The sequence below is a fragment of the Tetrao urogallus genome (assembly GCF_951394365.1).
Source record: "Tetrao urogallus genome assembly, chromosome: Z".
NCBI classification, from domain to species: domain Eukaryota; kingdom Metazoa; phylum Chordata; class Aves; order Galliformes; family Phasianidae; genus Tetrao; species Tetrao urogallus.
This window is the reverse complement of record NC_136816.1, coordinates 35,598,097-35,613,695: the sequence shown is the minus strand read 5'-3', so window position 1 is coordinate 35,613,695 and position 15,599 is coordinate 35,598,097. Positions and strand designations below refer to the sequence as shown.

The 15,599-nt window shown below is 35.7% G+C and overlaps 1 protein-coding gene across 1 annotated transcript in view; it reads right to left on the bottom strand.

The window, feature by feature from the left end:
- The window catches only part of FRMD3 (FERM domain containing 3), a gene marked incomplete at both ends in the record, with an annotated part of 143,151 nt that overhangs the window by 53,821 nt on the left and 73,731 nt on the right, over nucleotides 1–15,599 (bottom strand). Inside the window, 2 exons of the mRNA XM_079548643.1 lie at nucleotides 4,769–4,847; nucleotides 12,420–12,462. Coding sequence (XP_079404769.1) covers nucleotides 4,769–4,847; nucleotides 12,420–12,462 — 122 coding nt within the window. The remainder of the gene's footprint in view (nucleotides 1–4,768; nucleotides 4,848–12,419; nucleotides 12,463–15,599) is intronic.

The following is a 15,599-nucleotide window of genomic DNA, read 5'->3' as shown; positions in this document are numbered from 1 at the left end:
TGGATAACTGCTAACATGGGCTCCACAAAGCCAAAACAGACAAGTGTATTTGCAGAAGCTTTGGAATAGCTACCATTACAATGTATATTGTATATTGTATTCAGCTGTCTCAGAATAGCTGAGAAGGGCAATCAGAGCATTTAGAGTGTTTAGAGTTATTCCTAAATTATATCAGGAACAGTTTTCTGCAAAACAGGTCTACCCAATATTAGCTCATTTTTTGAAGGATTAGTTTATTGCAAGACTTTAATCTTGCAAATATGTAGTTTGATACTCAAATACCACAGAAGCATTAATGGCCACTTTTGGAGGGAAATGTGCCAGGCTTTTCCAGCAAAAAGCAGCATCAAGTATAGCTGATTGCAACAGGGCTAGTTAAGCCCTGCATGCATGCAGCAGTACTGTTCTTCCTCAGTTAGACCAGCTCACTCAGGGCTCTTTAATTTGCCATGTTTACATCCCCACAGTCTTTGCTATTTTATATGATTTCCAGTAAGGCATTTTTCATCTGCTTCTCTTGTACCAAGTACCTATAACACTGTTTTATGACAGCCTAGTGATTGAAGAACTGCTTGGATTAGGAAACATGGATTAGGAAAAAAGTGCCTGATGACAGCTAGTAGCAATAATCCATCTTTGGTTAATTCCACGAGCTACTAACCCACGACCCATCTTTTCTACAATAATCATGGATTATTGTTGATACCGTATTATCTGCAGCATTTTAGATCAATCCCTTGGGACCTCAGATGACTTCATATTTTTGCATTTTAATTATGCATACACAGTATAATGCAAGGATTTAGAGATAACAAGGAATGAGTCCTTGGGCTACTTTATTACATAAGAAAGAAAAAACACTGATTTATTTATTATCTAAACAAGAACGCTGAAAAAAAGTAAACAGTAAAAATCTGTGCCCATGTGCAATGGGTCCTGGGACCCATCTGTTCACACTCCCTTGTGTGTTCGCAATCTGTTCACGTGCAACATCTCATGCTTACACAGCTGTGGACCCTCCCAAGGCTCTGACCTGTGATCAAAGAATAGTGAAGAGTGGCACAGAGCAAAAACATCTGCGCTTTACAGAAAAATCACTGGGATGCTGTTTGTACAGCAGATTGAATGGCCTTTGTAGTTACAACTTCCTTTCACAGCAACTTTACATTTTTGCATGTCAAGCCAGAAGAATAATCTTAACCCTTACGGTGAATCCTGTATGCTCTCTCCATGAAGACTCTCATGCTGTATGCAAAAACAACTGACATGCAGTGCAGTAAAAGATAAAAAGATGCAAAATAAAGAGTAAAGAAAATTAACAATACTACAAGTCTATGTATCAAGTCCACCTAGCTCCGTGGAGAGTAAGTCAGAAAACAGGTTGCAGAGTAGATGCTGATTTAATGAGAAAGAAATAGAACCTATGTTTTACAGGTATGTGTGGCAGGAAACAAGTGAGATGTGAGAGCCTTATTATACTGCTTATATACTTATATTATACTGCTTATTATACTGCTATTGCCTAATTAAAAAACTGTAGTTATTAATCTCAGTTAGGGATATTAAGTGAAGTCAGTTAAATGTTATTTTCAAAAACTGAGGTGTTTTGATCTGAGTCCATATTGCCCATAATACTGTTAGATCATCTGTAAGAAAACTACAGATTTATCATTCAGAAAAGTCTGAGGTCACTAGATACTACCTGAGACAGAAGTCAAACTCGGAAAGATTGTCCATAATGCAGAGACCCCCCCCACTCTTATCACTATGTATAGTGATGATAGATATGTATATATAATACTTATCACTCAAGTATTTGTATTTAAAAGATTACACAAACTATTCAAAAACCTACATTCACTGTTAGCATTGCAATCTGCTAAGCCTCCAGTGCAACTGAAATTAAGTTCAGAGGCACACTCAATTGTGGCATTAACCAACTGCAGAGTACACAGAGATCAAGGACCACACAGAACCTCAGTGTCCAGGAATACGTTGAAACTTTATTCCAAGCTCACAGAATTTCTTATTTAGCACAGCTTTATCTCAAAGTGCTTTAACATCCTGCAGCACACATTGATTTTATTCCAAAAGCATGGAAGTTATCATGAATTAAAAAGAGGGAAGATGAAAGAAAGCAAGTAGAATGGTATAATGTGACTAACAGTATTCACACATGTCCTGAACAGTGGAACTAAATGTAATGACAGGCAACTGCATGGTTCAGTGCTTTTCCCGGGGCATTCCCAGTCTCCGAATATGTGGTGCACATACTTTCAGATTCTTCCAGCTTTTTTTCCCATATATTATAGACAGAGAAGTGACTTCAGCTAGGTTAATTTTCTAAAAACATCTCCTACAGAGCAGTAAAACAACAGAATACCTCAAGGATTACAGTCCATCCTACCCAAGGCAGGTGAGAAATGAAGCAGCAGTAATCCAAGGAGGAGAATGTCTGAAACTCTTTACTTCATACTGTCTTCACAGAAATTATACACTTTATTCCATACACACAGTTTCATGTGGCAAATACATGATTTTTATATCAAATACAGCTCTTTTAACCAGCTGTACATCTCCCTGATGTCTCTAAGATACTTCATTGAAGATTTACCCATATATGGCTTTTACAAAGAATATATTGACAACAATTCACTTGGGGTATTTAGAAATGGTTAATTAATATTCTGGATAAAACAGTAATATGAAAATGTGATAGGATAAGTCCCACTGTCTTTTAATTTCTTCACCTAAGTGGGGACTGTGGCACCCATCAGATTTCTGAAGCAAGAGAACTGCTCTGTGGTACATTTAGGCATGTACAGAAAGAGAAATGTAAATGCACAATTTTACTGTGACTCATCTGACCATAAATACAGTTATGAAGTTCAGCAGCTTTTAAGTCAAAGAGGGGCAATATTACTAATTTATTTTCAGATCATCTTAAGCACACGCTGCAAAGAACACGTGATAAGGGCAGAGGTCATAAAATTACAAACAACCCCTGCCACAAAAAAACATACTGAACAGATCATCAGCCATCCAGGTTTCATAATTGCCCTCTGTCAAATATTAATTGGCATTCTTCTTCTTGTATTTCACTTGTCATTGTAATTAAGAAGAAGAAAAAAAACAAAAAATTCCAATCAATTTAGAGCATTATCTTGAATTTGACCTCCTCCTTTAATCAATGAAGCAGACTCTCAGTGCTAACTTACAAGACTTTACACTTTACTTGCCGATTTCATGAGCACTCTCATACCTTGTTATTGTGTAAGAGACCTGGGCAGATAACAAAGAAAACTTTCTAAACAGCAACAACAGGAAACTAGAAAGCTGATCAGATACACAAATGCATCATGCACAGTAGGAGAATATACAAAAAAAAGATTATTTCTCTGTTTTAAGACAATCTAGTACCTCATTAGTAATACTCTAAAAAAAGATCAAAAAAATATTTTTCAAACAACATATTGACTTCAAATTGGTTTTTAAACTATTCTAGCAAAGACTAAAACATACTGACAGCACAATATACATCAGTGAGCTAATTCAAGGTGCTTTGTGTTTTGATGAAACTTCTCCTGAGTGAGCATCCAAGTCTTAGAAAGTGTAAACTATGTCTCATGAAAAGTAAAATATTCATTCAAGGGCAAACATTAACAAATACTGAAAATTCCTTGACTTCCTGGTTTACAACCTGTTCCCTCAGCTAAATGTGATTCGAGATAAATAGTTGTAATATGAACAGTATGTTCCAGCTGCTCTATACAAATTGTAAATTTACCATTCAGGAGAATGCAAGCTGTTCCTGAAACTTCAACTGCAAGATCAAGGATAATGGGTTCACTGCTGTTCACAAAGTGACTTGTGAACACAAGAATTTGCAAGCGTTGGCGAAAGTGTCAGTGGAAATCCCAAAACAACAAGTGCTTCATTGCTCTGTACTTCTATAACTTCATTGCTCTGTACTTCTATAACACACACTAGTTAGCGGTGCGACCTGCTAACTATCAACATGATAAGGGAGACATACAGTCCTGCACAGCTGATGCAGAGCTCAAAAAAGCTGCCACCTCTTTTCCTCAATAACTTTCTTGAAAAATATGCAGTCACGGAATATTTACTAAGGCTAGAAGAAAGGACAGAAATCCCATTCAATAAGTGCAGTTGAATTGTTGCACAGGTGTATCTCGAAAACATTGGAAAATTCTATATACGCAACAAAACTTCTAACATAGCTATACATTAAAACTGTAAATATTTTTCAATTCTACATCAGTTTTCTAAAGAATGTTGGTTCACAGTTTAAAAATACTATAGGGTTTTGGTTCTAATGAACAGACACTTCAAATGGAAAAAAAAAAAAAAAAAACAGAAAAAGTTTCAAAGTTCCTGTTGAAAGAGAAATGTTATTGAATTAAACTCACAGCTTGTTTCAGACACATACAAAAGAAAACCTAAGAAACAAAAAGAAACTTATTCCAGTCCAAAATCCTTCCATGCAGAAATTAGCGTAATATTTGCCAACCACTGATCACTGCTTCTCTTTCAGAAAGTCCTTTACCAGCATCACTACTTCTCTGTATGTTAGGAAAAGTCCCTTTAAGCTACTTTTAAAAGTCCCCAGGTATACAGTAAATAAAAAAAGATTATCAATAGTGCAAACAGTGCATTTCAGCACAATGAGAACCCTAGTCTACCCAACAAGCTGTCTTAGTTTGAACTTGTAAAAGAATTCACATTAAATGCACAGAAAAAATAATACCTGGTGAGCTCTTCTTTAATCTTCAAGGGTTCATGAGGGTAGAATTTCACTCTAAAGCACATGGTATATGGTGGATGAGCTGAAAAATCATAAAGAAAAAGCATGAGAACAGTAGCAAATAACATTGCCTTAGCCGCTCTGAAGAAGTGGCCTCCAAGAGTCCTACAAAGAAGCCTGTATGAAGGTTAGCTCTGAAGAATCAGGCGGGAATTAAAAAAAAAAAAAAATAAATAAAATAAAATAAATGCACATTAAAAGAACAAAGTAAATGACAAAGACGAAAGGATGTGCAAAATGCAAGCTATCTACGCAAATCAATTTATACATGGTTTTGCACTTGACAAGCAGTACCAAAAAAAAAACAAAAAAAAAATTGAACTGCTCATTATTTTTCTTTTTCTTTTTCTTTTTCTTTTTTCTTTTGGCAATTTATGAACAGGAAGAATTTTTATCTAGTTACAGTAAGGTATGAAGATGTTATGAATAATTGTTATTTCTGGTAATGATAATGCTAAGATAACAAAAATAGAAGGAAACATTAATTAACTTTAGCTAAGGAAGTTAGAGAAAGAATTGTTTCTGTTTTCAGTACTTAATAAGACCCCATTATCTACTTCTATCACATCAGCCATGGGCCTTAAATACACTTAATACGCTTAGAGAGAAAGGCAGAGAGAAAGAAAGGGAGGGAGGGAGAAAGGGAGGGAGGGAGAAACAGTAAGAGAGAGAAGGAGAGAAAAAAGAGAAAGAGAGAAAGAGAGAAAGAGAGGGAGAGAAAGAGAGAGAGAAAGAGAGAGAGAAAGAGAGAAAGAGAGAGAGAAAGAGAGAAAGAGAGAGAGAAAGAGAGAGAGAAAGAGAGAAAGAGAGAGAGAAAGAGAGAGAGAAAGAGAGAGAGAAAGAGAGAGAGAAAGAGAGAGAGAAAGAGAGAAAGAGAGAAAAAGAAAGAAAGAAAGAAAGAAAGAAAGAAAGAAAGAAAGAAAGAAAGAAAGAAAGAAAGAAAGAAAGAAAGAAAGAAAGAAAGAAAGAAAGAAAGAAAGAAAGAAAGAAAGAAAGAAAGAAAGAAAGAAAGAAAGAAAGAAAGAAAGAAAGAAAGAAAGAAAGAAAGAAAGAAAGAAAGAAAGAAAGAAAGAAAGAAAGAAAGAAAGAAAGAAAGAAAGAAAGAAAGAGAGAGAGAGAAAGAGAGAGAGAGAGAAAGAGAGAAAGAGAGAGTAAGGAAAAGGAAAAAAGAAAGGAAGAAAATTAGTACAGTAAACAGAAAAAGATTTAACGTAAGCAATCTGTGTCTCTCAGCTCTACATTAATGAACAAAGCTTTATATCCTACTGTTGTATCTTTGATAGCATTCAAGATACCATCTAACCCAAAGCTAGTAATCATTTGGTGATTATAAAAGGAGCTGAAAGCAAATAAAACACCATTATTCTAATGAAAGAGACATCTTTCAAATATCACGTTAGGAAAAAATAAGTGTGAAAACCACATTGAGGGCTTAAAAATGTATCAGGCATGGTAGGGATAGCACTCAGAACTATCTGTAGCCTGATAACATTTGTGGGTTTTTTCAGATTTCTGTTGAAATAAGAAGGAAAATCCTGCAAATTCAAAAAGTAAATGGTGTGGAGAGAAAACTACTGCACTATCACACAAGTCATGGTAACTGGCAAATCTACAGGTTACCTCATGAGAGATCATAGGGATGAAAGCTTCTGTGGGCTTTTTCATCTTATATGTGATGTCATTATTGTCTTAAAGGGATTGAAAATTTTCTGTAAAACATCCAACATTGCTATGTCCTTCCTGCCCTGTAGGAAGGACAACTAAACTCAAACTAAACTCAATGTCCCATGAAGGAAAATGAAGGAGTCACATTACCTGGACAAAGTGAAAGATAATGTTTGTCATTTTAAATGGTCTATCTCTTCTTAATAGGATTCTTACAACTAAGCAAGGGACAAAATTTTGCACTTTCAGAATGTGCTTCCACTTAGAAAACTTGACAGAAGAGATAGCTTGTATTAAATGGTTAAGAAAAACTCCTCAGTAAGAAAAATACTCAAATGTCCTGATAGATATAGAATTTGTTTCTGCTTGAAATGGGGATGCAGAAAGAATCTAGTTAGTAAAAGCCTACAAAAGACCCTAAAAATTTGAGCAAAATTTTTATGTCAGTGAAGTGACATGAAACTTCGACTGTGAAAAAGCAAAGAAAGTTAATGGTAGAAGAACCAAACTCTTAGTAATTTGTGGCAGCAGCAGAAAAGCAATAATGACTCTTCCCTGTGCAAAAGAGTATCAGACCAAAGAAAGCTCACAACCAGTCAGTAGCTAAGTTTATAACAGAAATGTTGTCCCTCTAGCACAGCAGCATTCAGTGGAAGTGTATTTAAACACTCAGAATGCACAGGAGACTGGGCAAGGTAGTTTGAAGCCAACTTGAAGCCTTTTCCTAGACTCCTCCTCAGGAGAGCAGCAAATAATACAAAACAAGGTTCCAGCTGCCTGCTAAATAGATGTACTTTTTCTGCAACACACACAAACAGCACGATCCCAAATTGCAATTTGAAATACTAGAAAGAATATGACACCATGCATTCCTTTAAGCTCTAGAAGTGTTACAGGGCACCTTCACCTACAGAAGAAAAAAGGATTTTCTTTTCCAGGCCCTTTTTCTCAATTAGAAAATAAGCCACAACAAACATTTGAGGCAAGAGGGAGGGAGAAAACACATACAACACTTTCTTCTCCAACGTGAGTTTAAAATATACCATAATCATAATATTCCTACAAAAACCGAAACAGAGATGTGCAAACATTTATAAAGGCCTTTGTCTTACAGATTTTACAGCAGTGGAGAAACGCAAAAGAGAACCTCACATTCCTTCATTCTGTATATTGCCATGAAAAGCAAGATAGTCAGTGGATTGTATCAGCTCAGAAAATGAGATTGTCAAATCCAACAATTCCTCAGTTCCTTGAAATTAAAATTACTTTCTCACTTTTACTGAAGTGGATGCAATGACAACAACAAACCTTCCCAAAACAGAACTCAATTTTCAGAACTTCTCTTCAACGCTGAATGTCTGAATAAAATTGGGGTTACAATAGCTCTAAGCCTTTTCTCTCCAATGGGTCCTTTATCAGATAAGGAGCAGCTAGTGTAGGGAAATGCCCAAGGGTTTCTCAGAACATCCTACCACTGCAAACTTTCCTTTCTTACTCAAAAAGATTCACAGTTAAAATCATTTTGAAGGATTTTATCACTTAGAATAGTACTGACTGTAAAATCTGTTGCAATAAGATTATTAATTTGGCTGATTACGTGTTAACAGTACATAAAAGATGATGGCCAAAAAGAATAAAACTTACTTTAATTATGTCAAATGCTGAAACCTTCCACTGCTTGACCTAGAGCCCCATGAAAGAGCTTGCACACACAGCATGCGAAGTTTTTTGTGGTAACAGATTTTAAGTTTTAAGATTTTGATTGCCTTTAACTAAGAGAAACTATCCAATATGCATTAAACAGTAAGGAGCTCTTAGTTGAAAACCAAACCTCCAATACTCTGACTGAAACAAAGAAGGAGGTGGGACATGGAACTCAGTGCATCTATTTTTAAGCAAGGCTTCCTACATCACTTAATTTGGCTTTATATACAAAGAGCTTACAGGAATGATAAGCCTAAGAAAAATTACACATTTATATTATCATTTCCTTTATTGGCAGAAAATCTGAAATAACAAACAAACAAAAAAAAATTTAAAAATACAGTGAAAAACTTGATATAAGTTCTATAAGTGTTTGATTCCTCTTCTTTTTCAACAACATTCTTTTCAACCAGCACAAATACTAACCTCAGCAGAGATCTATATTGGCAGTATTTCTTTTTTTTTTTTTTCCTGTTAAACACGGAGTTTACACAGCTACCAAAAACACATGTTTAAGTTACCTTCATAACCTTGTGGATACAACATGGCATAAAACTTCCTCTATCTCCCTTTGCTGTTGTAGATTCTCTGAACTACATTATCTCACCAACATTTAGCGCTCATTGTACAATATATATTTATATATACTCCAGCTACCTTCATGTTAACTACCACTGCAAAAGGACCTCTGGAGAACCATAGGACATATGCTACGTATGCTGCTGATTCCATATATCTCTTTTCTTACTAAGTAAATCAGATGTTTATCCACATAACTGCCTGAGCATGTTTAAGGCAGACCACTACTCAGTGGTTTTATTTTATGTATGAGAGATTGCTAATCTGTTATAGACCTCCAACTGTGGAGTCTTCCGCGTCACATTTAATTAGCTGTGGTAGAACACCAGGCAAGAAGGATTTTCATCAGCCAATTACCATAATTCTTCAAATTCTGTTATTAATTCCTCATGGAGTCAAAGATAAAGAACATAGGGCACTCAGGCTTGTGCCCAAAGAATCACTTGAAACTTCCTTCTTTCAATGCACATGTATTTACAAACCTCATATTTGGTTAAATTCTTTTTTTTTTTTTTTTTTCCAGATTTGTACTGAGGCATGGAAAAATCCATGGGAAATTAGTTTAAGAATCTGTAAGAAAGATTTCAGCAGTTCATTTCTACACCTGCATTCTTGTTTCCTCCAGTTCATTTCAGCTATTTGCCCATTTAACAATAGCATTAGAGTTGAAGGAAATTAAAGTCTCTTAGCACACTCCAATGGCATGATACAGTAGAACATCTTTTCTGCACTACTCTCTCAGATCATCTGAGATGTAAAACAGTAGGAAAAACATGTATTTTGAATACAGAAAAGCAAGACTGCTTTTTTTCCACTGTCATCAAGAACAAAACCCACACAGTTAGCTATTTCTCACGAAAGTGGTTACAGGATAGTTGCATACTTGTTATACAAATAACCTTAAAAATGAATAGGGCAAAAGAGGGAGAATAGAGTGGATGGCAAAACTGTTCTTTATGAATATTAGTGCTCAAGTGACCAATAAAACTTACACTGGGACTCTTCTAGATATAAAATAAATATAAAAACATTAGAAGCTGGCAAAACAGAAGAACTTTACTGCCAGCATCTGGGAGAGAAAAACAGTAAAAAATAAAACACACAAAAGAACATAAAAACTGGATTAAAAAGGGCTTTACCTAGAACCACAGAGACATAACTGTCTTATGCAACCTCATAAAGACTTGTTAAACAGATTGTCAGCAGTATCTCTGTCACTTACAGGTGGCAAACAATGTGCTGTAACCAGTACAAACAAAACTGACATTCAAGACACTTCTCAGAGAATAAATTTCCCTCTCAAAAAAAGTAGTAGTAAAAATGGTTGAGAAACAGACTTACAATTTAAGCATCACAGCTATGATAGAGCCATACACTGAAAAACCTGTTACTGTGCAAGGGAAAATGAAGTCTCCGACAAATGGTAGCTGAGATCAAGCATGCAGCATTTCTCCGTTTTTGCTGCATGTATCCAAATACCTTGCAACCATATGCAAATCCAAGTATTCAGTTGAATATAGAATATTTTAAATAATTAGTATTAAATAAAGACTGCTCTTCATTTTGCTGTTCTCGTGTGGAAAAGCTGTTCTTACAAAACCCATCATTTCACTGTTTTCTGAATTCCTTGATGGAAAGAAAGAAAAGGAAACCTCCATCTAACATACTCATTTTGAAGAGCATTCTGCAACCACTTCTCCCAAAAGTCAGATATACATAATGCATGTTCTTTTACCGTCCCTTCATCATTTCAGTTCTCATGCTTTCCCTGCTACTAATTTCAGTCCTCACTTGAGTCACCTGAGACTGTGACACTTTTTAAATTAATACTGGTGATCTATAAACTAGCTTTTGAGTCTAAGTATTTTCATAGTAAACTGAATATTTTTAAACAAAATACAAGTTAACTTTGTGTGCCTTTAGAAATTATTTAGTATTCTGTCCTAATACAGTAATATTTTTAGAAAAATGAGCTTCCTCATGTACAAAAACATTCTTGAAACCTGTAGAAGAGATATATATATTTATCCATAATATACATGGATTCTATTTATACATGTATATAAGATGTATATATACTTGTTTTGTTTCCTTAAGGCACTAATGTAGAAACTAAAGTCCTTCATCTATTACAAAAAATAAAATTAAGCTACACTAGTATTAAAATGAAAGTTGCTCACGAAAAGCCAACTGCACATTTAATTCTATTTATTTCCCATAGGATGATAACAAAACACCTTTGTTGGCCTCTAATTCTTTTTGTTGTTGTTCTTGAGACTTAAACTTTCCACAGCGATAAATAACCTCATACTAGCTGCAACTATTTCACTTCATTTAACATTTTGCTTTCAGTCCTCAGAGTTTTGATTAGGATTCTACCACAAAAGCCACACAGGCCCTCTGATAAGTCCATCACATCACAACATCTATGGAATTTATTAACTACCATCAATCACATCTAGGCAACATATATACACAGACAAGAGTTGTTCTGAATAAATCAAAACACTCTCAGTGCATCTGTTGGCAGAGCTCCTGAACATGTTGCTATGTTATAAAAGCACAGCACTCTTGCTACCTAAAACATCATACAATAAACACATGAACCATAACATAGTGAATAAGCTAGTAACACAGTGAATAAGCTAGTGCCCATGAATATGCATATGTATGAACATCTTGCAATATATACACTGTAGCACTAATGGGAGAATTCCATCCATCCTCCACCCAGGTGTTTTCGTTTGTTTTTATATATTTGACAATCTCTTTAGATTCATCTCATTTTAAAATAAGCAGTCTCCCAAATAAAATATTCCTTGTATTCATACTTTAAAATCAAATTAGAGGTTTGTGAGTAAAACCTGCCTTCATTTCAGAATCTAAGTTGATAGACAACAACTTTTACTGAACAAGATGCAACTCCCAGAGCCCTAAATCAAGTCTCCAGCAACAGTCAAATAAAGAGCTTCTTTTGCTGCTGGATGTATTCTGCTGTAGTTCTGAGTATTGAAGTACCTCTGTTTAATGACAAGGTCTTCACAGTTGGACCATTTAACGGAAAGCATGAGCCAGATCATAACATTTCAAACAGTTCAAATGATGCATTTCTATTTTATTAAAAAAAAAAGGTTGTAATTTTCTCCTTGTCTATGGCAGTAATTCACAGCTACCTAGCACTTAAATTTATTTGTCTGCAACAATGATCTTAAACTAATGCTCTGCATTGGCAGGAAGCACTGAGCTGTGGAAAGCAAGCAAATGAGCAAATAAACAACAACAACAACAACAAAACAGTGATCACAGTAGATTGTCACACTCCATACTTCATTGCCGCCTCCCAGTGCTTGACTAAGCTGACTGAAATAGAGAGCCACAGGATACAAGTCTTTTCCTCACCAGATCTGCCACTCCACAAATGTCAGCTGGCCTCTGGCTCCTACCTTGCACAATAAGGTAAAGCTCTTGGTGTGCAGAGTTGTGAAAAAACAGTGAAATAAGGTTTTACAGAGATTCTGGATAGACCATGAAAGGCCTCTCTCCAACAGGAAATAAATAAAGTGCACTCTAAAATATTGCACAGAAGCACAGAAAAGACTTTGAGCACTTCAAAACCACATTAAAAACACGAGCTCTCAACACTTACATTTCATTTGCTTGAAGATGGACTTATTGGGCTCAAGCCAGTGCTGGAAAGGCAAAGCGGAGATCAGAGATTAATACAGATCATAGGAGGCAACAAAATCCTTGAAGACATATGTGGCATAAAAAATGGGAAGTAGCATTTTTTCTTTTACCATGCACAAGGTAAAGCCACCTCCATGCTGCTATTATATTGTAATTGCACTGTATAAACTGTTCAGAAACATAAACATTTCCTGTTCATTACTGCTGTCTTCTACAGACCCTGTGTAACTAAAGAATGTATAAATAATATATTTCAGTCAATATTCTCAGAATACAAACTGTTGTTCTTTTCTAGGAAGAATTGAAAATTTGAAAGGCACACTTCATTCTATCCAAAAGTTGTATTTTCCACAAAATGCTTACTTTGTGGACAGTGAAAGCACAACAGAGAGGTAAGAATGCCTACCTAAGTTTCTAACTTTGAGGGGAAGGACTGTAATGGAAAGAAAACTTTCAGTTTTCACTCTCCTGGAAAATAAACCCAAATGCTTTGGTGATGTAAAAGTAGGCTCACATTTCAGTTAAGAGCCTTACCACATCTCCTGCTCACACTAGCTGAACTGTTCAGGAGGATGTCTTGATTGACAAAAGAACATGCTGATACTCAAGTACCACTTCTGACTACAGCCAAAAGCATTTGTACAAGGATTTTTCCAGTAAGCAAAAAAATCTCTACACTAAAATGAGATCTGTGCTGCAGAAGCAGCTGGTCAAAAAGTGTACTATTCAGCTTTAGTAAGCAGCATCAACACTGGAGAGCCTTAGACCATGGGGAGTGGGGGGGAGGGCGCTGTATTTTTAACCTTTTTCTTTGTGGCTCTAAATCCTACTTCAAGAAGAAAACTTTGTAACTGTATGACCGTGTGTAATATTTGAAATGCCTCTAAAGGCAAATTCTATGGCTTTTCAGAAACATTCACATACAGTTAACAGCAATATTGAAGATTTGGAGATAAGCATTATTACATACTTCTGTTTGAAACTCTCTTACAGCTGTGAGACTTATGGAAACCTAGTACTCACATAAAACAAAACAAAACAAAACAAAACAAAGCCCACATCCCAAGCCCCAACTAACAAAAAAAAATTTACACAATTTCTTCCTCTCCCTTCTGCTCAGTGTATTTCTTTTTGCTGTGAGGGAATGAAATATTAGTGAGAGAATAACGCCTGGATCACCAACTTATCAAATGTCTAGCACATCTGACTCTTTTCCAGATCACACAGATGTGTCATTTCTTTATCTTGCTCTGAAGAATAGTGAATGGTGTGGAGGTAATGGTTGTCCTTAAAAAGGTAATTAAAGAAATTTGATACAGTACTTCATAGATCAGAACAAACAGATAGTAAAGCACTTAAGATGCATAGATGCAAATTTACTTTCCTTAACCTATTCAGAAGGCCCACCCCACTGTCACCAGGATCCAGACAGTTCTCACTGAAGAGTCAGATAGAAAAGAGAATTTGGACAAGGAATAGTCCTGTAATGTTCCCAGAGAGTGGAGAATCAGAAGGCTTCTCAATATTTTCATCCAGTAAGAGCAGGCCACATTTTGTCTGATATTTTCTTTTGAAAGGCCAAGCTGAAATACCAGCACACAGGTCTGCTCCTATGGCTATTTGAAGAAGTCAATTACCTATTCTAATAAAAAGCAGAGACAAAAAAAAAAAAAAAATAAAATTGCAAATATGAAATCCTCACAATTCATGAATAAGGGAAAGGGCAAGCTGGAGAAAATAATTAATGCACTTATCTTTTTTATTTAATTAAGGGATTTAAGAACTGAATGGAGCAAGTACTGGAAAATATCCTTGAGCACCACATAAAACAGGGTGTACAAATACAGAAAAATTCCTCATGCACCAGACTTCCAGAAGTGAACAGATGTTTCGCTAAGGCCTGGCTTTTGTGGGTTATAAATGGAGCAAATGGAACAATGAAACAGTCTCAATTTTCACTTGGAGGTCAGGGAACTGCCAGGAAGCTTTCAGAAGCTCAGATTTCCATAGTGACCTCTGTTGATGGAAATATACGGGCAATTCAGTCAAATCTTCCAGAAAACTCAGTAGTTACTTTATGATTTTTGGAGATTTTCAAAGACACAGCAATTAGGTGTCCAGTGCCATCTGATTGTCAGGGGAATATAAACATCTCATCAACAGTTCTGAAAATACCCACCCCTATATTTGTCTGCATATTTCAATTTTAGTTGTAGGAAAGATCTTCCCTCAAGTATTTATCTTCAAGTCTCACAGAGTTAACTATTAATAATTAAAAATTGTGCCTCATCTCTTCCATATTCATGCTATATTTATTCCAAGATTAATTAGCTGTTATAGCTAGGACAAGATTAAAGATCCTATAAATTCACTCAAGGTTTGTTGCAGCAGATTTCAATTGGAAAGCATTTTCATTGCAAAATATGTTTTGTTACCAAACTTTTTTCTACATTTTTTTCTGGAGAAGAAAAAATCAACAGTTGAAGGGAAAATGTAACATTTCCTTTTCAGTTAGCTTATTGAGCAACTTTTTAAAACCATTTTAGATCTTCAGTTACAGAAGGGTCTCAACACTACCATATACCACACTGTCTTGTGGGAACAGACCGCAGGTGTTTCAAACTTTCTTTACAGCTGGCATCTCATAAGACAAATAAAATAAATTAGCAAATTAAGCCACCCTTAAATCTGGAACCCATTACAAGATTTTTTTTTTTTTTCCTAGAGAAATGTGCAAATCTGGGGGGGGGGGGGGGGAGGACAGCCTCATATTTGTCTCATAAATTTCATACTGTCATCAACACAGGGTTCTTAATTGGAAGATGGTTTACATCTTCTCAACAGGGTAGACATGGCATTTAGGGACATGGTTAATGGGCGTGCTGGTGATGGGTGACAATTGGACAAGGTAATCATAGTTGTCTTTTCCAACCTTTATGAATAGAAAGCATTCCTGCAGTGGCTGAGTCTCTCATTTCCCAGATGGCACACTAGTAACACAATCCTCATCCAGTATAGAAGACTTTAATTCTAATCCAGCCAGCACCTATTATTACCAAAGAGCTTGCTACAAGATTCATGCCCAACATTAACTTCTAACCTCTTCTGCTGAAAGTAGTTTGAATGTGGGCTGGGTATC